The sequence below is a fragment of the Theropithecus gelada genome, chromosome 1, assembly GCF_003255815.1.
Source record: "Theropithecus gelada isolate Dixy chromosome 1, Tgel_1.0, whole genome shotgun sequence".
Taxonomy (NCBI): Eukaryota; Metazoa; Chordata; class Mammalia; order Primates; family Cercopithecidae; genus Theropithecus; species Theropithecus gelada.
Window position 1 is genome coordinate 112,798,813 of NC_037668.1, and position 27,108 is coordinate 112,825,920.

A 27,108-nucleotide genomic window follows, 5' to 3' on the forward strand; every position below is an offset into this window, starting at 1 on the left:
GAACACTGATTTGAGAAAAGCACTTCTGAACTGACTGCAAAGGGAGGTGTCTGAAACAGTGGCATGGGCGGAAAAGAAAGAACTAAGCCAGACTTGAGGAAACAAATGGCTACATATGGCAGAGACAGAAGAAAGAAGACAGACTCCTAGAAATGTGGTGTTGGAAGAGGTGTCAAGATGGCATTTGAACAAGTGGGATGGAGCGCCGTATGAGGGATTTTCTTTTTTCATTTGAAGCTGTCTTCCTTCTAGCATCAGACATTGAGGTCGTCTCAGTCCCCACATTCCCCCTCAGAACAAGAGGGGATGTGTCAAACAGCAGCGTAGGGGCAGCAACTGAGTGGCAACTGCATTTTTGCACCCACCGACTGACAGCCTGCCCTGAGAGCAAATGCTTCCCTCCAACAGGCCTCTGTAGCAATGCCATGAAGCACACAGGAAAATCATCTGTGACAAAGGTGCTCCTGGGACTCGCCATTTCAAGACAAAAGTATGAACACCCCTGGACTCAATGTACTGAGTACTGGTGCCTGGATACTCTGAAAAGAACCATTCTCCGTCTGATATGACTCTCTGCACAGCAACAAGAGAGCTCCTGTGTGCCAACAATCTGTTCATTTCACTCAACATTTCTTAAGGCAAAGCTTTAACTGGTTTTTTTTTCTTTTTTTTTTTTTAACAGATATTTGATTACTAAGGCATGCAGGCAGTAAACATTGAAAGCAGGCTTCTGTGTTGCAGAAGCAACTACAAGGCCACAGAAGCTGAAAACAAATGTTTCAGAATTCCTCACGAAATTAGGCAAATGTACTGTTTTCTTTCTCTCTCTCTCTCTCTTTTAATGGAGTAAGGACAGTTCATTGATGCAGCTTATGAACAGTATCAAAAGGCCTGTGTTTTGGTCCCAAGTCTTTTCAGTCACAGGGCAAACTTTCCAGTCCTAGCAAAGGTGACAATAGCAGCTGATGAACTAGCTACTCTAGAAGGATTTGTCAGCAAGAGGGGGACAGTTTCTTATGAGGACCATCCTATAATAGAGCTCTATACACAAGATGTTGGTGCTGTATCACAGGACTCTTGTCAAGCTAATGCTTGGTGGCCAGGGTCTCATTTATAATGTTTTATTCATAAATGTTGCAAAAGTGAAATGAATTATTAATGGAAAGATCATCTGTCAGAGGCAGGAATCATTAACAGAATTTCATGGGGGAGAGGGTGGTTTATAGGGACTAGCAATGCAAGCACAGAGCTTTTCAGTTCTGTGGTGACCATGTGTTCAGACTGTCCTGGGTCTCCAGTAACAGAGCTGGTACCATTTGCCATCTGTCAAGGCAGCCTCTGCAAAGCACACCCAGTCAGCTTCCTCCTGGCTACTTGTCCATTTTATAAAATCTTCCATCATGATGGCACCAACAGTAGGCTTCTAGTCCCTGTGTCCAAGTTACTTGGTGATAGAACTGGACATAAAAGGGCATTCTGCTTGAATACAGGGTATGGCTCTTTAGAGTCAAACTGAAGTCAAAGAATAGCTAATACTTACTTAGTACTTACTATGTACCAAACATTATGCTAGGTGCTTTATGTGCATTATCTCATTGAATCCCCAAAACCTCACCATGCCAAAGATACTATTATCCCTTTCTTACAGATGAAAAAACTAAGGCACAGACAGGTTAGATGAATTGCTCAAGGTCACACAACTTGGAATTGACAAAGCTAGGATTTAAATCCAGTTCCCCCCGACTCCAAAGCCCCTACTCTTACCAACGATTTTAATAAGCATAAAGTTTGAAGAGTATAGAGCTGTCATTTTCCAGGAGATGTTTTCATAGCTGTCAATAGCATGCTGCAAAACATTTGGATTAAGGGCGAGCTAAATGTTGACAGAGCATGTGACTTTATAGAAATAAACTTTATAGAAACAAAGGGAGATACAAGTTATAAACCTCATGACTTGGGTCCACATCGTTCCAGTCCCTCACTTCCAAGAGGCTATTAACTGACTCTGAAGAGTAGAGTATGGAGCCAATCTCCTGGGGTTGGAATCTCACCTCTGCTACTAACCTCAACCAAGACATTGAACCTTTTCGGGCCTCAGTTTCCTCATCTGGTAATAACAGAACTTCCCTCAGGGTTGTCATGAATACTAAATGAAATAAAACATATAAATATTAGTATACCCCACAACAAATATTAACTATTAATAATTTTATCAATATGCGTCTGTGGGCAAGAGGCTAAGTCCACTTGAATTTCCTTGTCTTAAAAACAGATCTGCATAGAGTTGTTATGAGGGTTAAGTGAAATAAAATCCTAAAAGCATGGAACACGCTGACCTCATCATAAGCATTCAAAAAATGCTCATTTCTTTCCTCCTGCTCAAGATAATACTATCACTTAACCTTCAGAGACCTCAGCTTCTCATATTACAAAATTATAAAATAAAACAAGGGCCGGCCATGGTGGTTCATGCCTGCAATCCCAGCACTTTGGGAGGCCGAGGTGGGCAGATCACTTGAGGCCAGGAGTTTGAGACCAGCCTGGGCAACATGGTGAAACCCTATCTCTACTAAAAACATAAGAAAAGTAGCTGGGCATGGTGCCACATGCCTATAATCCCAACTATTCAGGAGGCTGAGGCACAAGAATCACTTGAACGCAGGAGGTGGAGGTTGCAGTGAGCTGAGATCACACCCCTGAAACTCCAGCCTGGGCGACAGGGTGAGACCGTCTCAGAAAAAAAAACAAAGAACATGATTCTCGCCTATTCCCCTGCCCTTGTCTACCTCACAGGCATGTCTCAGCCAGAGCCCATCTAAGGCGAAGATGGAAGTGAGGAAACCTGGGTTCTGCTTTTAGCTCCAGCATTTGAAAAGCCACTTACTTTCCCCTCAGCCTCAATTTCCTCATTTATTCATTGTAGTACCTCTCAACAAGTGTGTGCCAGATAGGGTGCTAGCTGAGAGTACTCGTTGTTAGATATGTAAAGACAGATAAATAAGGTACAGTCCCTAACTTTGAGGGGTGTATACTCTAGCGCAAAATAAAGGCATGTAAACAATTAAGTACATTGATTGTTGTATGGACAAGACTGACAGGCGGCCCAAGGGAGGCAGTAATCAGATTTACTCCAACAGGGTAAAGGGAGATTCAAAGAAGATAGACCTTTGAGTTAAGTCTTTCAAGATGAATGGGAGTTTCCCAGGCAGAACTAGGGGAAAGGTATCTCAACATCTGCAAAGGTTTAGAGTCAAAATGGGGGAAGCACAAATAATTCATTATAGCTTGAGTATAGGATACATCCAGGGGAGTTGCAGGAAAATCGGATAATAATACCTTAACCACTTGCTTGGCAGGATTTCCATGAGATCAAAGAGAACAGTGTATTAAAACTGAAAAAGACACAGTACTGCAGAAACATCATGTGTGATTATTATTAGTACTCTACCAAGGCTCTTTATGGTACTTAATTTTCACCTATTTTCTCCTAGCATGAGAACTTGAGCTATTGTTTCTTTGCTTACTGCTACTTTGCCTTCTTCCTCTCTCCCCTAAGAGAAGAAGAGGAAGATTTAGCATCATTCTAAGTGGAGAGGAGGGAGGAAGAAGTGAGAAGAAAAACAACCAGCTCCCTGTTTTAATTACTCCAAGCCCTAAGTCCCTGTTCTAAGTCCCCTAACAATGATAATGTTTCATATTTTAAAAGAGTTCAGTGATTTCTGGCAGAAAAAGAAACTTTCACCCTCATGGTTTTCCAAACGTTCTTGACAATAACTCATGATAGGAAATACATTTTATATCACAACCCAGCACACACACAGGCACACAAAGAAAGGTTATAAAACAATACTGACACCTGTTAAAAGCAACACACTCTGACATTTTCTCTTCTTTTTATGTCATTTTAAAAAATGTTGCTTACGATCTCATCAGTGCATCAAAACTTACAGTTTGAAAAACATCACTAAAAGACAGGAAGGTTCATGGGAGCCTTCAAAAGAATGGTTTGCAAATCCCTTCACTCTTTCTTTTCTCTTGTATTTTAAGACACTGCAAAATAGAGGAAAGTCCAGCCCATTTTCTGGAAACAACAACACATTTCTGCGCGCACAGTTCACATGGTGTGTTGTTTGACAATAAATGAGACGTTTCCATATGGGGTTTCTTGTGTGTTTAGTTGCCGTAGCTGATTAGGCTTGTTGACAAGTAAGATTTCAAAACCCTTTCTTAGGCAGGGCCTTGGCGCTCTTTGGAAAGCAGGATCATATGTCTCCAATGTCTTTTCAACGAGAGCATTCAATAAGCAACTTTTTTCACATAAAGGGCCCCCATCACACACTCTAACCCAGAAGTGAGCAAGCATTTTGCCTCAGGGCTGCTGAAACGAGAACATGATGCCTAGATGCCTTTCCAATCATGCACACACAGATTGAAAACTCACATCACCATCATTACTACCACCACTACCCTCAAGGAAAGAGTCTGAATGCCCATGCTGTTAGCTTTTGTGTTCAACCAAAATCCTAAAGCTGGAAAGGAAGACGAAGGTCATCTGATCTATTCTCCTTCCAAAGAAGATAACCAACTAAACTTCGCTGGTTCACAGGTGAGCTATTTTCCACTGCGCCACTGCAAAGTATTTGTGCTCTGTGGGAACTTCCTCATGTTAATACACAAGCTTTAAATGTTTCTACCATCACACTTCCGAGTATACCATTTCTCCCTCTTAGAATGTCTCTTCCTCCAGCCCATGCAAATCCCATGTATCCTTCCAGATTACATCTGAGCCCACTAAGAAGCCATCTCCACATTCAACAGCCCCTGTCCATCCTTTCCTCTTCTGAAATAAGATTAAGCTCACTGAATTCACGCAACCATGTGCCTCTTAGATACTGTTTAACAGACAGTTAAAATGTACTTAGATACTGACTTTCTAATACGTAAAAGAAGAGTGTTTGGAAGAAATTTTGGGATTTTTTATTTATTTATTTATTTATTTATTTATTTATTGATAGAGAGTCTCACTCTGCCACCCAGGCTGGTGGGGCAGGGCACCATCTCGGCTCACTGCAACCTCCGCCTCCTGGGTTCAACCAATTCTCCTGCCTCAGCTTCCTGAGTAGCTAACCAATACACCCAGCTAATTTTTGTACTTTTAGTTGAGATGGGGCTTCATCATTTTGGCCAGGATGGTCTCAAACTCCTGACCTCAAGTGACCTCAAGTGATCCACCCGCCTTGGCCTCCCAAACTGCTGGGATTACAGGCGTGAGCCACCACACCCGGACGGATTTAATCTTAAATGAACCTTTCCTACAAAATATGTATCAAGGAGTAAATGGAAAGGTTTAACATTTTATCATAAAGACATTTAATCCTGCAATTATTAAAGACACGAGTATTAAGCTATTCATCTCCACATAATCAGAACCAGTGATTATATGATGGTTCATGCCAGCACTGTTGATTTTTCTAATACACTATCATCTGGGAGATGCTTGTTTTAGGCAATTGAATTCTTACATGTAGTAGATGGGGAACTGGGGGCTTTCTCCCTAGAAAGATACTGTGGTAGGTGCTGCTGTCAAGGAAAGAGGCTCTGTGCTTGGATCCACAGAACTGTGTTTGCTGTTGCCCCACAAGATTCACATTCTCTCTCTCAATCTCTCCCTCTCTCTCCCTCCGCTCTTCCTTTTCATTCCCACCTTTGGTTACTAACTGTTATAAAGGATAACTGAACTTCGTAACTTGTAAAGAACTTCAAGATGGTCTATGCCACCTGATGAGGGAATGTAACCAAGAAAAGATGAGCCGATGTGCTGCAGATCATCCTTGTAGAAAATGAAAGAATTGGGGCTAAAACCCAAATCTTTCTGTTATCCAGAGAAATCAGGAGCTAGAAGGCTTAAGCCTTACACCACCTAGCTCTTGAGTTTCATTTCCCTTGTCCCTGAACTTCCTGTCTTCCACCAGGTTCCTCCGTCTTACCATTAAGGAACTTCTGAGGTCCTTGACACCAAACTGTCTTCCTTCCATTAACCAATTCTCCAATGTTGTCTTATCTCAATCGCACGACTTCTCTTATCCTACCTGGAAATTTCATTGTTGATTCTGGTTTTTCTCTTAGCCAATACCACACCTGCCAAAACCTCCCAGCTCCTTCCTTTTAACCCCTTCCATATCTGTTGCAGACAAAATTACATACAAAACTGAAGCCAGTAACCATGACTATCTCACAAAGGGTCCTGTTCTCTTCACCTAGGGTTTTGGAATCCTTGTCTCTGTCATGCTGTGTACTATATTATAATATGATGAGAAAAGAAAGTTTTCTCTTTAAGCAGGCAGGTAATTTCTCAAGACACATAGCCAAGCAAATGATTATGCCTACAAGTTAAGCAGGGACAGCAGCACAGTTCATTGACACTATCTGTAAATACCAAAGTCCATTCTTTATCAAAAACATCAGTATCTTCTCCAGCTCGAGTGGAAATGCCGAATAATGTGAACCCTCTCTTTCTTGGTTTTGTCCATTTTCTTACCAAAGTGTCAACGGTGTTAAAGCAGAAAACAGGACAAAAAGATGAGCAGTAAGAAGTCCAAATAAATCAAAAGTAGCCACAGAGTATGGTGGTAAACATGTGAACTCTGGAAGCCAGCTGCACAGGGAGTTGGTTAACAGCTGAGAGACCGGACACACTGCTTAAACTCTCAGTTTCTCCATCTGGTAAACGGGTAAAATAGTAGCACCTATCTCACAGGGTTTCCATGATAATTAAATAAGTTAATGTTTGTAAAACCACTTAGGACAATGCATGGCACATATTAAGCACTATATAAATATTTGTTAAATAAATCCTCAGTTTGAAATTATTTTAACAATCACACTCTGTGTCTGCTGACCTCCAAATCTTACCAGCAGTTTCAGGACCTAGAGGCACTGTGAAGGTTTATATACTACACCACACACACTCTGTATCCTCCACTATGAACTGCCACCTGATAATTCGTTTTATAATTCCTTCTCATAAGGAGTAGAGACAGAAATGTACTCCCGAACCTCTCTCAGCAACAGTCCCCATGGCCGCAGCCACACACACAGTGAGAAATGCCCTCTATGCCTTACAAGACAAGGTCTGTGAAACCACAGAAGTTCTCGCTTGCCCGCGCATTACAAATTCTACCTGTAACCCAGAATCAGAACTGGGGAGGTGGGGCAATAGCCCCCTACTTCAGAAAAAATAAAACAAAGGGAAAATTCTACAAAACCACATGTTTTCTTGGTACAGGGCTCACAGCCTTTCTCTCCTCCCTTTTTTTTTTTCTTTTCTTTTTTTGGTTTTGTTTTTGTTTGTCTTAAAGACAGGCTGTTGCTCTGTTGTTCAGGTTGGAGTGCAATGGTGCGATTACAGCTCATTCAACCTCAGCCTCCCGGGTTCAAGCGATTCTCCCACCTCAGCTCCCCAGGTAGCTGGGACTACAGGCACGCACCACCCTGGCCAGCTAATTTTAGTATTTTTTGTAGAGATAGGGTTTCACCATGTTGCCCAGGCTCTTTCTTTCTTAATTTTACTCCAATCAGGCTCCTGGCTATACCAAATTTGATGATCTCAAGATCAGCACAAGTCCACCACTTTAGTAAGGCCAGCAACACCTGGTCTTACGCCACCTCTCAGAGGTACACTCAGTGTCAGTACACTGCTAATGCTTCCTCTCCTCAATTGCCTTCTTCTCTTGCTTCTAGTTCCCCAGAGTCTCCTGGGGTTTCCACCTCTTCTAGGGCTCCTTTGCTGGCTGCCCCTTACCTCCTGACCTCCTTACACTGGAGGGCCTGCCCTATGGCTCCATCCTTGGTCCTCCTCTCCTTCATATCCACATTCACATTCACGGTGAGCTCATGCAATCCTGTGATTTAAAATACCACTTTCCCCCCAGGACTCTCAAATGTACGTCTCCAGCCCACACCTAAATCTTGAATTCCTGAGTCATACATCCAACCGTTCACTCAATGAAATTGCCACACCCCTTGGATGTCTAATAGGTTCCTAAATTTAGCTTGTCCAAAACCAAACTCCTGATCTTCCCCCAAAACCTTCTCCTCTTCAGTCTTCCTCATCTTGGTTAATGACATTCCTCATCTTCTCCTCCACCTCTCATCTTCCCTTCTACCTTACCCATCAGTAAATCCTTTAAAAAATATCCGGAATCTGGCCAGGTGCGGTGGCTCACACCTGTAATCCCAGCGCTGCGGGAGGCTGAGGCAGGCGGATGGCTTGAGCTCAGGAGTTCGACACTAGCCTGGGCAACATGGTGAAACCCTGTCTCTACAAAAATTACAAAAATTAGCCGGGCCTGGTGGCACGGGCCTGTAATCCCAGCTACTTGGGAAGCTGAGGTAGAAGGATCACTTGAGGCCAGGAAGCAGAGGTTGCAGGGAGTTGAGATCGTGCCACCGCACTACAGCCTGGATGACAGAGCCAGGCCCTGTCTCAAACAAAAAACAAAAAAACAGAATCTGACCATTACCTTCAACTACCATCTGGCAATGGTGATCTCTTCCAAGTACTGAAATACTCTATTAACCCATTTATGCCAGAGGTTGCAAATATTTTTTTTGTGAAAAATCAGAACTTGGCAATGACCTTGAGCAGTAGGATACAAATAACTCCCACAAGCTTAGCATTCCAATAATGGAACACCAGGCATAAGTAGGTTAAACAATTTTCCTGTTTTTGCTATTGCCTCACTATAGCAGTTTCTTAAAACAGTAGCCAGAGAGATACCATTAAAATACAAGTCAGATCATGTCACTCCCTTGTTTAAAACCTTCCCATAGCTTCTCATCTCACTTGAGACCAGCCCAGCCAACATGGAGAAACCCCATCTCTACTAAAAATACAAAAATTAGCCGGGCATGATGGTGCGCTACCTGTAATCCCAGCTACTTGGGAGGCTGAGGCAGGAGAATTGCTTGAACCCAGGAGGTGGAGGTTGCAGTGAGCTGAGATGGCGCCACTGCACTCCAGCCTGGGTGACAGAGTGAGTAAGGCTCTGGCAAAAAAAGAAAAAAGAAAAAAAATGAAAAGCTTAAGTCCTTATAACCACATGACCCTACATTATCTGAGTAGTCCACCCCCTACCTCATCAGCTCCCTGATCTCATCTTCTCCTACTCCCCCTGCTTGATCCATGCAGCCACAGTGGCTTCCTTGCTGGTCAGGGCTCCTGTGCCTACTGCTTCTCCCACCTGGAACACCCTTCCCCAGACACCAGTATGGTTCACCCCCTGACTGCCTTCACACCTCTGCTCAAAAGCCATCTCCAGGCATCGCTCACCACACTTTTTTAAAGTGCAAATGATACCTGCTTAGCTTAGCACTCCTCAGCTCCCTTCCCTGCTTTAGTTTTCCTTCCTTCCCTGATTCATTTTTCCACAGGAGATTCATCTTATTTTACTTATTTTGTTTACCCCCATTAGAATACTTATTTTGACTTTCCTTATTAGAGTGTAAGCTCCAGGTGGGTGGTGATTTATGTCCGCTCTTGTTCACTGCTGCATTCTTACTGCCTAGTAAGTGCCTGGTACACCGTAGATGCTCAGTAAAGATTTGCTGAATGAATGGGAATGATGGCTTTTTCTTACCCACCTAAGACAGTCATCACCGTCTTCATTAGCTTCACCGGTGTCCTCCGGCGGCTGATGGACCCACTTGTATGTGGAGACAAGACATTGGTTTTCCTCTTGACATACATGTAGATCCGCAGGTACACCACAACCATGATGAAGAAGGCCATGAGGTTGGACACTGTCCAGAAAACAAGGTAACTCCTGCTGTAAATGGGGGCCAGGGAAGAGCAGGCAGAGATGTTGCAGAGGCAATTCCAGCCCAGTGTGGGGACTGACCCCATAAAAATGGCAATGGCCCAGACAAGCAAAATGAGCAGCGTCACCCTCTTTTTGGTCAGGTTGCTGTGGACCCGCATCCTCATAATTGACACGTGCCTCTCCACGGCAATAACCAGCAAGTTGGTCAGGGAAGCAGTCAAGCTAGTGTCCAGAAGCCCCTGGCGGAGAAACCAGCGGTTGACAGTCAAAGTTTTTGAAACTGGGCCTGTGTTAAACATCAGGAATACATAGGCAATTCCAGCGAAGAAATCTGCAGCAGCTAAATTAGCCAACAGGTAGTAGAAGGGGAAATGAAACTTTCTGTTTTTGATCACTGCCGCAATGACCAGAGAATTAGAAAAAAAAATAAACAGGCAGAAAAACGACCCCACACACAAAACAATCACAAGCTTTGTTCCTGTCCAGTCATCGACAGTATCAGTGTTGCTCCTATTATAAAAAAAGTCCATGTGCTTATCATAGTGACACTCATTCATTGTGGAGAAGAAGTGAACATCCTAGAAAGAAATTTAAAGAAGAAACAAATATCATTTGTAAAATCAGTCACTAAACCATCAATTGCTATTTCTAAGCCCCTTCTGGCTAACTCCCATCAAGGGAGTTGAAGACCTGAAGTGTCAGGTCTCAGTGCAAATGTCCTTTGCTCCAGGACATAGCCCCTGACCTCCTACCACAGCATTTAGCTCACATTTTAATTGTTTGTTTTCCAGACTAGGCAGTTCAGGTTAGGACGGCATATCTCTATTTTGTTCACCATTATAACCCTAGGATTCAGTTGCTTTGTCTGCCTCATGGCGGTAATTATTGATGGGTTGGCTGGCTGGCTGAATGAATGAATGAACGAATGATCATGGAGGCATCAACAGGGCAAATGTGCTGAGCCCTGTAATATCCACTCTGCACTGGTAACAATGACAACACATTACGTTAATGCCTTCTCCTGGCTCCCAGTTCATTAGTTATTTATGGATATGTTCATTAATCAATGGCAGGCTGGTAATTCCAGGTACATTCTTCCCAAGATAATAGGAGTTGAATTACCATTCACATAACCAAATAGATTCCCCAAAAGACCAATTTTCTACAACTTCTGATTCCACTCCTGATCCTCCTTTTGCCATCTTTCGGTTTCAAGAAACAACTCTGATATTCACGTATTAGCTATATGATGCAGGGATGGAGACTTTGGTCCCAGTACCCCCCTTCCTTACCTTTTGTTCACTTCTTCCTTATAGTCTCCTAACCCAAACTGCACCAATGTGAACTTGCTCACTGGATTTTCCAGTATTCCTCAACACGGCAGGTGGTGGAGGATCAGGCTTCCATAGGCAAGACTGAGATTTGGAATTGGGGCAGATCTCCAACTCAATGTGGATGTGAGAACATAATCCATTAAGTGAGGACATGTCCTTGGGACACTTGTCTGAATGAAGACCCCAATCTGGGACATCAGGCAGATAGGGAAGACACTAATCCTCTCAGTAAAAGATCTCTTGAATCCCAAAAGTGAGGGATCCTGGCCAAGGAAGGACTGGGTGGAGGCCCCACGGATGCCCATCTGTCTACACGTGGTGGGGAAAACCACGTGTTCTGCCTCACAGTGGTCTGGTCACAGCCATGAACGGTCCTACGGAAGAAGACTGGGCTTCGTCAGGGTTCTAGCTTCTGGGAAGAATGACCATCTGCTCCCTCACTGAGAATGAGGCTGCAGCTTATTCCCTGGAGAACCAGAGATTTAGTCGGCAGAGGGACTGAGCAGCCCTCTGGGAGCTGTGACAGTGAAAGCTTAGTAGAAGTCCCCAGATTTTAAAGTTCCTGAAAATTCTGAAACCTGATACCACAACCAGAATCAAGAAGACCAGATAACAATATTAAGTAGTACAAAATAGAAATGTATCTCAGTCTTCTTTTAAATTTATATTTTAATGGTATAATGATACTTTTACATAAATTAGATATTGCTTTTCGGCCATAGCAAATGGGAGGCAAATATCATTTTATATGCTTAAAAAAAAAAAACTGGGAGTAGTCTCAAGAGACAAATGGTTCCAGTATCTTTCAATTACAAGAAAGGAAGACTCAATTTTCATAATGATGAAATAAAAATTACTCTCTTTGGCAGACAGTCACCAATATTTAACTGTAAATATCAAATAAATTCATATATCATATATTTATACTATATCATATATTTATACTATATCATAATTTTCCCAAATTAAAAATACAGACAGTATAATTTTAATAGCTTCAAAATATTGTATTATATGAATAGGCCACACCTTATTTAACTAATCCTAAATACTGGACATTAGGGTTGCTTCCTGTATTTCACTTTTATAAGCAAGGCTGCATTCTTGTGCATTAATCTTTATATACCTAGACAATTGTTTCTTTAGGAATAACCCATAGATTTCAAATTGAAGTAAAGGATATAAATCTATTTAAGGGCTTCTGATATATCTTGTCAAACTGCACTTCAGAGAGAAAGTATTTTTTTTTCCCAAGATGGAGTCTCGCTCTGTCACCCAGGCTGGAGTGCAGTGTAATTTCAGCTCACTGCAACCTCTGTCTCCTGGGTTCAAGCAATTCTCCTGCCTCAGCCTCCTGAGGAGCTGGGACTACAAGTGTGTGCCAACATGCCCGGCTAATTTTTGTGTTTTTAGTAGAGATGGGATTTCACCATGTTAGCCAGGCTACTCTCGAACTCCTGATCTCAGGTGATCCGCCCGCCTCGCCCTCCCAAAGTGCTGAGATTACAAGCATAAGCCACCACACCCAGCCTGAGAGATCATATTTTTAATTTTACCAGCAGCATATGAGCGTTAAATACAAGGTGTTAATCTAGTGAAATACAACTTAAGTATTTAAAGAGAAATACAGCTTTCAACCATGTTGAAAGTATACAGAAATTCAAGACAAACAATCCGAGAACCACTTGCTATGGTCTGAATGTTTGTGTGTCTCCAAAATTCATGTTGATACCTAACCCTAACTGCAGGGATATTACTAGTTATTAGTTATTAATAGATATATAATAAATATAATATATAACATATTGTATATCATATTATATAATCATATATAACAATTATAATATACAATTACATATTATAATCATATATAATAATAATTATAATATATAATTATATATTATATTGTATAATATATATAATCATATATAATAAATAATTATAATATATAATTATATGTTATATATTATATAATCTATAATAATTAATAATTATGATATATAATATAATAATTAGTTATTAATAGATAGTAATTGGGAAGTGAATGGGATTAGTGCCCTTATTAGAGGCCTGAGGGAACTCGTGAGACCTTTTTTGCCACACCACCATTCAAGGACACAGCAGGCCAGGCGCGGTGGCTCAAGCCTGTAATCCCAGCACTTTGGGAGGCCGAGACGGGCACATCACGAGGTCAGGAGATCGAGACCATCCTGGCTAACACAGTGAAACCCCGTCTCTACTAAAAAATACAAAAAGCTAGCTGGGCGAGGTGGCGGGCGCCTGTAGTCCCAGCTACTCGGGAGGCTGAGGCAGGAGAATGGCGGGAACCCGGGAGGCACAGCTTGCAGTGAGCTGAGATCCGGCCACTGCACTCCAGCCTGGGGGACAGAGCGAGACTCCGTCTCAAAAATAAAATAAAATAAAACAAAAAGGACACAGCATTTGCCCCCTTCTGGAATGAGAGACCAGGCCCTCACCAGACACCAACTCTGCTGATGCTTTGATCTTGGACCTCCTAGCTTCCAGAATAGTGAGCAATAAATTTCTGTTATTTATTAATTACCTAAAGTATTTTTATTGCAACAGGAATAGACTAAGACACCACATGGGAAATTTTAATAATACAATTATTATGTGTCTTTTCTAATTAAAAGTAATGTATGTTTTTACTTTGCTACATGTTACTATGTTACATACATATTTCTAATTTAAAAGTTATATTATCTTTGACTAATTTATTAGAAATATAAAGATGAATATGTCACAAAGACAGTGGAATTAAGACACTACAAAAATACTGCTCAAATTTTCCTAATTTTATTTTGAAGGATCTTACAATTTTAGTTTTATTTCTTACATGTGGTCAAATTTTTAATTATATCAAGCACTAAAACCTCAATGATTTTCACTTCAAAAATCTTCAAATTCAACTGTCCCTTGTCAAAACCAAAACAGTTTAAGACATGTTTTTAGCAAAAATTGCCCTGAGACTGCAAAGCAATTTTGTCTTACAAAGTTGAGATATCACAGAAAAACTATGATTAGCCAGAACTCCCACTAAGGAGCACTGTACCCTGGCTCCAGATCCTACTTTTGAGAGAAACAGGCAATGGGACAAAAAAACTTCATATAGGAAATTGGTGATTCCACAGGATGGAATACTATACAGTCCATGAAAACATACCCATTATGAAGTTGTGGTAATACAAGAAAAAGCCCATGCCATTACTTTACTACACAATACACGTAACAAAAATGTATGTGTGTTGACTATATAGAAAAAGATAATGAAAAAATCTCGAAATGTAAATAGTTAAGAATGGTGGAATTGCAAGTCATTTTAAAAAAATTCTTACCACATTTTCTGTAATAAGTAAATCAAGACTTTTAATTAGGAGCATATATTCTGCTTAATGTATTCTATCTTCCTTCTACAATTATAGCTTTGAAAAATGAAAGTTAATGTTCAAAGGAAAAGCCTCAAAGATTTGCATATGTTCAGTTTATTCTTACGAGCACAGAACACTTTAGGGTTTTTCAGTGACAATAAAAATAAAATAGTTTTCTACTTAATCTTCACATAACCAAAACTTGACTTGCTAAACCCTGACCACACCAGGACGTAGCTTTCACCAATTCTCCTATAAAATATTTCCTAATGCCATCACCACAGATCTCCCCAGCACATATCATCTACAGATTACCATCTTGTCTTAGCTAGAAATTACCAAAAACTTTTAGCAAGCTTATAACAAATGACTGATTTATTATTATCTCTTGGCCTCCCTTAACCTTTAAAACATGATTCTGTGATTTTCAACAAATTAATCAGTTACTTGAGTCCTAGCCTAAATGTCCCCTCCGCAAAGATACTTTTCTGACCAATTCAAGATAGCTCCATAGCTCTCATTCTCAGAGAGCCCTTGTTTACCTCCATCAGAGCTACCCAGTTGCTTGTGACCCAGTATTTTCTTTTGTGTTTAAGAATTTATTGTCCATCTCCCACCCCTAGACCGTTCCACTCCAGCAGAGCAGGGAACCTGCCTATTATGCTCATATCTACGAGATCAGTATTTATTGAATGAATGAATGAATCTCTGTCCTACACTATCTTTTTCCACGTCTAAAATGAAAAGGTTCTGTGAAATGCCTTTGCTGACCTATACATCAATCACTAAATATGACAATTAGCGAGCTCTGTTGCCTATTAACTAAGTGTTTTCAGGTACATAATAGCTCTACTTTATTATTACTATTTTTCATTATTAATATTTGAGTGCTTATCGGTGGCAGGTGCTGAACTAAGCATTTTACATGGATTATCTCATGGTATCCTTCTAACAAAGATGTAGATACTATTATTACACCCATTATGCGTTTGAGAAAACTGAAGCACCCTTGCTTAAGGTCACACAACTAGGAGTGGGAGACCCTGGATTCCATTCAGGCAGCCTCATTCTACAGCCTTCATTCTTATCTGCAATACTATACTTTCTCTCCACAGGCATGTGAAACGCTAGACAGAACCAAGGACTATATTTACACTTACAAGAGTTATAGAATTACCAAAATAGAATGATCTGATCAAATCACATTAAAAGACTGCCCCATACTATAAAAAACAGAGGGCATTCTAAATAGCCTTTGGCCTTTTCTTTTTTTTTCTTAAATAACCCTAAGAAGGGTAGAAAAGACACTTTTCTGAAAATATGTTTTCAACTTTTATGGTAAGTAGGATACAATATGGTCAATTTCAGGATGAGGTTAGCATTGCTCAACTTTACTTCTGTCAAATCCCAAGCTGTTTTTTGTTTGTTTGTTTTTATACTAAAGGTTTAGAGGGTTTGATAGTTCTAACCTAGAAACAAAAGATGCTAAACTTTGGAGCAATTACCACAACTTCAAACTTCAGTAATTTAAGACTTCATAAAATGATGGTTTAGAAAGTCTATATGTGGAATCCAAATGAAAACTTCATGAGCAAAGCTTTCATTTAGACTCTTCCAAACTTGCTTCCCTGAAAAAATGTCCAGCCAGCCCAGAATGTGGAAACAATTATGAAAATTAAGACATTTGAAAACCACTCAAGCAGCTTTTATTTCTAGCTACATCTTACGAGACAAGAAGAGTTAACAATCTCTTCTTCCTCCTAGGAAGAAGCATGCTACATCAAAGACATGGTCAGTCAATACTGTGCATATCTTCTTTCTCTATGGTTCACAAATGCAGACCAGTCCTCTCCTCTTGGGAAACCCTATCCAGATGGGAGTAGAATGTTAGGTTAGTTGGTACTCTAGCAACCAATCCTGGGTAAGCAATCACATCTGTTCACTGAATTCCTTTTAATAATTCATGTTAACGGCAAAATCAGGATAGCATGGAAGATTTAAATCCACATGAAATCCTGGAGGTTCATTTTAGCCATTAGTTTCAAGGCCTTTGCACTTGCCATTCCCTCTGCCCAGAGGCCATTTCCCCAAGCTACCCAGGGGGCTCATTTCTCTACCTCATTCCTGCTCAGATTCATTTCCTCAGAGATCCCTTCCCTGCCACTCTCTAAAGACCACCCCATGCCTCTACCTGCTGCTGCCCTTAAGCCATTTACCCTGCTTTATTTTTCTCCACAGCATTTCTCCCTACCTCAACTATCTACTTGGGTTACAGTCTATCTCCCCCAACTTCTATTTAGTCATTGTGTCTCCTTAGGCTCCTCTTGGGTGTGACAGTTTTTCAGATTTTCCTTGTTTCTGATGAAGGTATGCTTAGGAAGGCAGAGAATGTATGTTGTTATGGTGCCTGCAACAATGCCCAGCACACATTAGGCACTCAGTAAATACTTCTTAAATGTAGAATTAAATGAAGTATGCTTGTGCACTCATGCCTATACGCCCCCTAACCTTTACCCAAATTGAGTATTATTACTTTATGCTTCTGTATATTCTCCAATTTGGGTCTCACAACCCATTCATTCCTCTAGGTATACTTGGCTCCAAGTCCTGCAAGCTGAGAGGTATAAGGAGTGGGTTCCCTACCTCCAGAAAAGCAGCTCACCTAAGCAGACCAGTCACGGTCATTCTGAAGGATAGTCTCACAACAGAGACCTCTCCCTATTAGTATGAACACCAGAAACAAAGACTCCTCTTTGAATAATACTTCAAAAAAGGAATCCAATGGCCAAAGCTAGAACAATCCAAGCAACAAAATAAAGTAGTATCAGATTATAACCCCAAGTATAAATAAACATCCATGAGTCCACACTGACATAAATAAATGATTGAATAAAATAATAAATGGAAAGATGAGACGAATCTCCCAGGCAGAAGAATACCAAATAAATAATACAGATATTCCACTGTAAAGGAGGGGGAGCATAGCTCCTTTATATGTAGGCTGTACACAGGGACCTCCTTCCAAAGAGCACAATATGGAAACGGGGCAGGGGATAGCGGGGTTAGTGACGTCTCAGCAGAGAAACTTGACAAGCACTACTTCAGCCAGATGATTAAGGTCAACATCAACAGTGCTAAGTCATGTTGCTAGTCTGTAATCTTGATAAGATGTGTTACTTCATGAGGAAGATGAGAGAGTAAATCACAGTTTACTGTGATCTTCCTCTCAAAAACCCATAACCCCAGGCTAATCATGAGAAAAACATCAGATAAATCGCAGTTGGGGAACATTCTACAACATTTCTGACCAGTACTCCTCAAAACTGCCAAGATCATCAAAAACAAGGAAAATCTGAAAAATCGTCACAGCCAAGAGGAGCCTAAGGAGACATAATGATTAAATAGAATATGTATCCTGGGTGGGATCCTGGAACACCGAAAGGACAGGGGTAAGAACTAAGGAAATCTAAAGTACAGATTTTAGTTAACAGTAACATATCCCTATCAGTTCGTTAATTGTAACAAATATACCACAGTAATGTAAGATTTAATAATAAGGGACACTGTGTGTGGGAGGGGGTATAATAAAGGAACTCTCTGTACTATCTGTTCAATTTTTCCGTATACAGAAGACTGTTCTGTAAATAAACAAATATTAAAAATAATTTTTAAAGAGGAGGCATGTGGTTGACTCTACAACACTACAGTAATTTTAAAATAAATAAAGCCCCCATGTTTCATGAGCAGTTACTTTACTCTTTGATATGGTAAAATAAACAGAGAAGTGGCAATTTGTTCAAGATTAAATTTAAACAGATATTGTCTGTAACTGAGAATGAGATGCCTCTGATATTCTTGGATAAAGCGAATATGTTTATTTTAGGGGTGCTTGTTGAGGGTAGGGTTACAACTCAGTTTATGTATCTTTATTCTCTAGATCATTTCTCTTGAGAAAGCTAACCCCTTAGCGTTGCTAAAGTTTGGTTACTCTGTTTCTTTTGAACATTTTTTTTTTTTTTTTGAGACGAGTCTCTGCTCTGTCACCCAGCTGGAGTGCAGTGGCACGATCTCTGCTCACTGCAGCCTCCACCTCCCAGGTTCAAGTGATTCTCCTGCTTCAGCCTCTGGAGTAGCTGGGATTACAGGCGCCTGCCACCACGCTCAGCTAATTCTTGTATTTTTAGTAGAGACGGGGTTTTACCATGTTGGCCAGATTGGTCTAGAACTCCTGACCTCAAGTGATCTGCCCGCCTCAGCCTCCCAAAGTGCTGGCACAGGCATGAGCCACGGCGCCAGGCCTCTTTAGAACAAATCTTAAACTCGGACACCTAAAATTGCTCTGATCTAGATCCTGTTTCATGTAGCAACAAAGTCTCCATGGTCAGCAGAGGTTCCAAGAGGAGAAGCCACAAAGAGGCAAGCGTACAATGGGTGTGCTTGGAAAAATACTTAATACAAATGCAAAGCTTAAGCATCTCAGGTCATCTTCAGTTTAGAGACGGCGACACGCAGGGAAAACTGCAGCCTGAGCTCAGCAGAATAAGCAGGTTCTTGAGTCAGTGCAAGTTTCGGAGCCCTTTAGGCAGGGCGGACAGTTCGTGGCACGTCAGGGGGCTCACCTCCTGTTCTCTCCCAATCAAGTGGGGTTTACAGAAGGCCTTGGTATATATACACAGCTTCTACTCTAGGACTTGTTTAATAAACAACTAGAATCAAAGATATTGTTCCCCTGATGTTCCTGATGGCTGAAGACTGTCTTAAGCATCTTCATTAAACAGGAAAGGAAACATGAAAACATACAGAATTGAACTAAATAAAAGAGGTGACAGATGAATTTTATGTGATCAGCAAATTCCTTGACTTAGTTTATCCAAACGTAACACAAATATTTACTTATGTTTGCTTTATATATTATAAAATTTTAATATTTGTCTAACTCATTAGGCTAGAAAGATGACCAATACATTTTGTCCCTTGACTCATAAAAGGACAGGAAAAGTAAAATATGCTAATCAAAATGCTTAAAATTAATATTATTTATACATAATATAACTGGACATGGTCTTTTATACAGCAAATAATCCTTAGACCATTGTATAATCACATTTCAGTAGCTTTACTGTTTGAAGGGGTTGAGAATATCAATTTTGTTGTTGTTGTTGTTGTTGTTGTTGTTAAGATGGAGTCGTACTCTGTCACCCAGGCTGGAGTGCAGTGGCACAATATCGGCTCACTGCAACCTCCGCCTCCCGGGTTCAAGCTATTCTCCTGCCTCAGCCTCCTGAGTGGCTGGGACTACAGGCACCCGCCACCACGCCTGGCTAGGTTTTGCATTTTTAGCAGAGATGGGCTTTCATATGTTGGCCAGATTGGTCTCAAACTCCTCATCTCAGATGATCCACCTGTCTTGGCCTCCCAAAGTGCTGGGATTACAGACGTGAGCCATCGTGCTTGGCCGAGAATGTCAGATTTTAAAGTGTGAACATTCATAGCTGAAAGAGATATTCTTCTTATACAAAGGATCTTGTCATACGCAAAAACATATTTTGAGACATTTCAAAGTGCTTGTTTATACCAATGACTTCCACTATGGTATAAATATGTCCCCCAGAGTTCATGTGTTGGAAACTTAATCCCCAGTGCAGCAGTGTTGAGAGGTAGGACTTTTAAGAGGTGGATTAATGGATTAACACTGTTACTGTGAGAGTGGATTTGTTATTACAGGAGTGGGCTCCTGATTAAAAAGAATGAGTTTGGCCAGATTTCCTCTCTGTCTCGCATGCTCACTTCTCTCTTCCACCCTTCCACCATGGGATGGCCCTTGCCAGATGCCAGTGCCAGGCTCTTGGACTTCCCTGTCTCCAGACTCTGAGAAATACATTTCTTTTCTTTATAAATTACCCAGTCTTTGGTATTCTGTTTTACAGCATCAGAAAATGAACTAAGGCAAATTCCCATGAAAAGGAAATTCTATTTCTTTACATTGTAAAATTCACAACAGACAAAATTTTGGTTTAAATTGTCTGTCCTAATCCAACTGTGGTACCGTATTCCCTTTCTCACTCCATTTCATGACCTGTCTCCCATCTCCTGTCCTGAGAAGGATACTCAGGAGTCTCTTGCTCCACATGGTTTGTTCCAAATAATCCTGTTGCCAGCAACAGGTTAACAGTGACCTACAGCAACTCCTTCTTGCTTCTGGAGATCATACACACCCAGGTTAGTGCCTGTCTGAATCCTCAAACTCTACATAGGAAAGAAAATAATATTTTTAAAGCTTACAGCTGTAGTGGGAAACAGTTCTTCTAATCAAAGCTTCAAAGATACTACAGAAGAGCACTGTTAGTGCTAAACAAACAAGCCAGAGGGGCTCCTTGAGAATGCTATGGTCAGGAAGCAGCATCCATCACTGCAGAGGAAGGCTCATACCTCATACTCCTCCTCTCCTGCCTGCCTCCCTCTCCTACCCCATGTCTGTCTGGTAGTAAAGGTAGCCAGGTCATGTAAATGAATATAATGCACATTTGAATGCGGTGCCTAATCTCAACACATGCATCCTCCAGCTCCCTTCCCTACCCTGTATCCTACAGGGCTGGCCCTTAGAGACTGCTTCCTTGCTTTCCAGCTTCTGCCAATGACAGGCACAGCAAGAGATTGGAAGGTGGGAGGAGAGTGAGGTTGAGATACTGATTTTTCCTGCCTCCTCCCCTCCAGGTTGCTGTAGGTTGGCTGGGTTAACCACTGTCAAGCATCCCTCTATATACGGGTAGACTCCCCTTCTCCCTCCTCTAGCTTTCAGGTTGAGAGGTGTTAACTACTCCTTGCTGTTTCCAGCTTGGGGACACTGTACCATCTCTTGTTGGTTTCTACGATCTCTGCCCTCACTCTGTAAATAGTATCCCCTCCCCATCACTCCAGTTACCAGGTTGACTATATTACCGCTTTTCTGCAGAACTCTACAGTTGTCTTTTAAAGTACATTGTAGTAACAACGAAAACTGCCATTTGAAAAGTCATACATGTTACGGATTTTCTTAAATATTTTAGAATAATGTAGTACATATTTCCTAATTACAAATAAAACGACTCTCAGAGAAAGAAAGGGGAATACATCCCATTCCCAAGGGCATGGACCAGTAGCACAATTCTTTTGATGTCCTCAATGTCCCTCACAAATACCAAAACCCTAGTACATTTCTCTGCAGATAGTAAGCGATTCAATAAATGAGTGATCTACCCATGGTTTACTGCATACTGGAGTCTCCCTCACAAATGTCCTTCAGTGTTAATCAGAATCAGTTCCAACTCTAACTGTATTCCGGCCTTGTGCACCATGGAAATTTCATACATGCTTTTACATTTTAATTTTTTACATTTTAACTCTAAGGATTAGCCACATTTCAATTTAGACACTACAGAGAAGGAAGCAATAGACTTTTCTTATGATGTCTGGCAAGGGGTAAGGTAATGACAACCTGAGCCCAAGAGGATGCTGCAGCCAGATGCAAGGCAAAAGCAATGCAAATGTAGCTACAGAGCTGCACTTGGGTGTGCACGATGGTTCATCCTACACAGTGGTGTTTCCAGTGACTGGCCAGCCATGGGGGATGCTGGGTAAGTGTTGCTCTCAGAAAAGCTCTGTTGCCTGCAGCCTTAGAGGAACTACTATCACAGCAGATGATCTTTAGACCCTGGGGACATAAGTCAGACATAGTCCCTAAGTAGACAAAGCAGCTTGGGGTCTCAGAGCACAGAGAAGGGGGCTCAGGAATAAGCTCTTCCATATTCCACAGCCTCATTTCATTGTAGCATTCTTAACCTCTGCTCCTTCACCTGCTCCTCCCAATCTGAATACAAACATGCTTGGGGAAGATCAGAGGCAATCCTCAACTTTGGAACCTCTCTAATCTTCACAACTGGAATTTTTACACATTACATTGATGCTCCTAAAGCGGATTTTTATTTACTAGATTCAGACTCTCAGCCATGGGGTGGGGTGGGGAGTCCCCTGATGTTGCACTGTATACGCATTCTCTGCCTGCGTGTCAGCCTTTATCACCAGACCATGAGCTTCTTAAGGAAAAGAACAGTTTCTTACTCACGATTGTGCCCCTCATGTCCAGTATAGTGGCATGCAGTAAGTAGATGCACAACAAATCTCTAGTCCATGTGTTGTTAGTTGGTTACTTTCAGTTAGTTGGTTATAAGGGGATTTGGAAACCTGATGACAATTGTGTTGAACAATGTTAGGATGATATAGAAAAAGTAAGCCAAGTATAGGGTATTCTTGGAAAAAAAAAAAAGGCTGAGAAATACTTATGACCTCACATGACATTCAACATATTTTATTAAATATTTGACTTAACTCACTTCTAAACTTGTTAGGAACAGGGCTGGTATCCTTCTGTCTCTCTGATTTTTGAACCACAAACAGAATCTGACATGAAATTTTTTTTAAATATTCAATTTGATTGAATAATTCCTAAATCTTCTGTTTACAGCCTTTTTTTCTTTGGTTTCACTGTGGAAGTTGACAACAGTTATTCCCTTCTTCAAACTCCCCTCCTGCTGCCTCAGTGACTTGCCTCTCTTGGTTTTTCCCAATGTCCTCAGTATTCCTGTCTCCTGTTCTTCCACCAGACTTGAATAGTAGACACTTCTAGACTTAGTTCTCAGCCCTCTCTTCTTTTCCCTTTAAATTCTCTTCTACCAAAAATATTAATGCTTAAATTATTTCCTCTATATGGATGACCCCAAATAACCACCACAAGCCCTGACACCTCTCTCGCCCTCTCTTTCATGCTAAGCTACCACTTGCATGTCAGGAACCCAGTGTGCCTTGGAGCTAAAACAAGAAGAAAGGCACCATGAGGGCGGCATGTATGCACTCTCAAATGAATTTTCAACCTACCTCAGCTCAGCTGTTGGAAGATAGTGGGGCCACCATAAGGAAAAAAGTTTCAACTTTAAACACCAGGATTTTAACATAGAGGATAAAATCATGGTGACTTCAGGACCCCGGGGTTGTTTGTAATAAAGCATTGGCAAGTTGGCAGGATGGTTTGGAACTGGAAAGCCTCCGTCCAAACTACACTGGCTAGGACCCTTCGCTCTCCCTCTCTCTGGTGTTTCTCTTGGGCTCAGGGTAGACTGCTGAAGCCACTTTCCCTAAGGCCCCATTTAAGTCCTGACTACTATAGCGTTCCCGGCCTTTGAATCTGCTCCTGACCAATCACTCTGGACCTAGCTTTGTGAATTCAAACTCGGCTCCAAACCTAGGTATTTGGTTTCTGAACTTTCCCACTGAGAATGGTTCTTAGCCTCTTCTCACTTGAACTTTGCATGGTTAACCTCTGGCCTCAACCCTCAGGCTACATTAAAGAAGCTGCAGGACCTCAGGCTCCATTTCTAAGAAGTTCCTGCAATGGATGGTATGACACTAAACTCACAGCTGTTCTAACTCATTTGCCCATCATTGCATATTGCCCTGGGGCTTCTTTTGTAATTACTTCTATGTATTATTATTTCACTTTACATTCTGCAGGATAGACTGCTAAATCACATTTTCTTTTTCTTCTTTTTCTTTTTTTTTGTGAGATGGAGTCTCGCTCTGTCGCGCAGGCTGCAGTGCAGTGGCGTGATCATGGCTCACTGCAAGCTCCGCCTCCTGGGCCCATGCCATTCTCCTGCCTCAGTCTCCCGAGTAGCTGGGACTACGGGCACCCGCCACCACATCCGGCTAATTTTTTGTATTTTTCATAGTGACGGGGTTTCACCGTGTTAGCCAGGATGGTCTCAAACTCCTGGCCTTGTGATCCACCCGCGTCAGCCTCCCAAAATGCTGGGATTACAGGTGTGAGCCGCTGCGCCCAGCCCACGTTTTCCTTTTCTTACAGAGTAATGGGTTTTATAAGCTGGGCACCAGGATGCCCAACTGGACACTCGGTTTTCCAGCCTCCTTGCAGCTAGGCTGGCTGTGTGACTAGGTTCTTGCCACTGGAACGTGAGCATAAATGAAGTGTGCTGCTGCCAGGTCGGCCCCAAAACGATGAAGGTGCCCTCCTCCGTGCTCCTTTCCCTACCTGCAAGTTGGAACATAAACAGGCCTGTGATCCACTTTGAACACTCAGCAGGGAAAAGCCTTTGGGCAGCCTAAATCCACGTAGTCCATGGACTAGTTTCCATCAACAAGAAAATAAGTACAGAAATTCAGAATAAACACTCAGAAATGTTTATAGCAATTTAATTACTCTGATCTGATCAATCTGATCACTATATAGTACACGTATCAAAACATCACCATGGGCTGGGCGTGGTGGCTCATGCCTGTAATCCCAGCACTTTGGGAGGCCAAGGCGGGAGGACTGTCTGAGGTCGGGAGTTCGAGACCAGCCTGACCAACACGGAGAAACCCCATCTTCCAAAATTAGCTGGGCGTGGTGGCACATGCCTGTAATGTCAGCTACTTGGTACGCTGAGGCAGGAGAATTGCTTGAACAGAAACAGAACATGAGCTTGTTCTGGCTGCTCCTTGCAGCTTTTAGCAAGCTAGACAAGAAAGAGATGAGCTCAGGCAAGACTTGTTTGCAAGTATGTAAGCAAAGGTGGAAAGGAATGGACAGTGTCCAGAAACGGAGGGCCTTGGAGAATCAGAAAAGTCAATTGCACGTGTAGGTCCAAAGAGCAGAAAATAGTATTACCACTCTCAGCCTAACTCAAAGGCCTCTCAGTAAACTGTTGCAAGGGACAATGCCAGGCAGGTCTGTAGTAATGATCAGAGTATTGGTGCATCTTCCCACCCAAGTCCATCCTTCAGAGGACCTCAGAATACACACTACTGAAGAGAGGCAGAGAGATGAGCCAAGCACAGAAGCTGGAAAATAAGTCATGCTTAAGAGCTTGACCCAGAGTGGGATTTGGATGCGGTAACTGACCTGTGGAACTGACTAGAAGTCTATCAAGTTTATAAGGAATTGTAGTGCCAGGGAAGCCACAGTTTGGCCCGGAAAGGCCCACGTTCATTCTCCCCCAAGGAGTACACACTTTCCACACCCTTCAGATGTGGCTAGAGAGGGTACAGAACAAGGAAGGACTTCCCAGGGGACAAAGACAAAGTCAGGGCTTCTGGGAGGCCCCACCCAGAGAGTGGAAGCATGGACCAGCCATGAAACTGACTCCACTGCCAGGACAGGGAGGTCTTAATCATTCCTGCCCAGCAGGGTTTCATCATTTTTAGGCCCCTGTTACATGTCTTCAATTCTTCTGAATGGGAGGTTTTATTGTGGTTTTCTTGTTTCTACTCGTCCACTGTATAGTGGATGTTTGTCAGAACAAAGAATAGAAAGGACATTTTAGAGTGGGTATTTAAAACGGAGGTTAGAGAAGGGACACCCAGACCTGTGGAGTTCTGGGGTCACCTGAACGCTGAAGGAAAGCATGGCAGGCTGTGAGGCACAGCGGGGGCAGGACAGTGAGGGGAGGGAAGGGAAAGCTTCAGCATCAGCTGGACCTGGGTCAGATGCAGGCACATCACTTTTAGCAGTGGTTCTCACCTGGCACACTGCCGATCTGGCCAGAACCTTTTACTTTGCTAAACCTGGCATAATCATGATGACAACTGTATAGGATTGCTGGATGGACTAAATTAAAGCAATTATTTCTAGAGCGCTTAAGGAAATGCTTAGTACATAGGACGCACTCAATAAACGGCAGATAGCACTTCCCAAGGTTAGATAACTCAAAATTTCTAAAAAATTCAGTGAAACATACAACTGGCATTCTGGGAGATTAACTGTTCATGCCTAACACCTCAATTTAACAAGAAATGGTGACAAAGTCATCCTGTAACTACACTAAAATAACTATAGTCCAAGAAAGAATATCCCCCTGCCTGAATACGGGCTCATTGCTGCAGCGACTAAGCTTAAGACAACGCCATGTTCACTCTGCTATTGCTGGAAACAAAGCAGGGAGGCAGGAGTGGAAAGGGGGAAGGGGAGGGCGAGGAGAGGAGAGCAATGCAGTGCAGCAGAACACAGGATTTAGGTCCAAACACTAGTAGATAAGCAGGTGAGCGGAGTATTTAAAGAGCATGGCCCCCACAGCTAACAATATACTCAACAGTGAAAACCTGAAAGCTTTTGCTCCAAGATGAGGAACAAGGCAAGGATGCCCACTCTTACCACTTCTATTTGACACAGTATTGGAAGTCCCAGCCAGAGCAATTCGGCAAGAAAAATAAATAGAAGTCATACAGATTGGAAAGGAAGAAGTAAAATTATCTCTGTTCATCGACAACATAATCTTATATGAAGAAATCACCAAAGACTCTACCAAAACATCCACTAGATCTAATAAACTAATTCAGTAAAGTTGCAGGACATAAAATGCACATACAAAAATCAGTTGCATTTATTTCTATGCACTAACAACAAACAATCCAAAAAAGGAAATTATGAAAACAATCCAATTCACAATAGCATTAAAAAGAATAAAACTCTGAGAAATAGACTTATTCAGAAGGGCAAAAGACTTATACACTGAAAACTATAAAACACTGATAAGG

General features: G+C 41.8%; 1 protein-coding gene across 1 annotated transcript in view; it reads right to left on the reverse strand.

Annotated features, from left to right (window-relative positions):
- Window positions 1-27,108, reverse strand: part of LPAR3 (lysophosphatidic acid receptor 3) — an 80,538-nt gene that overhangs the window by 42,294 nt on the left and 11,136 nt on the right. The window contains exon 2 of the mRNA XM_025405834.1: window positions 9,643-10,399. Coding sequence (XP_025261619.1) covers window positions 9,643-10,378 — 736 coding nt within the window. The 5' untranslated portion in view covers window positions 10,379-10,399. The remainder of the gene's footprint in view (window positions 1-9,642; window positions 10,400-27,108) is intronic.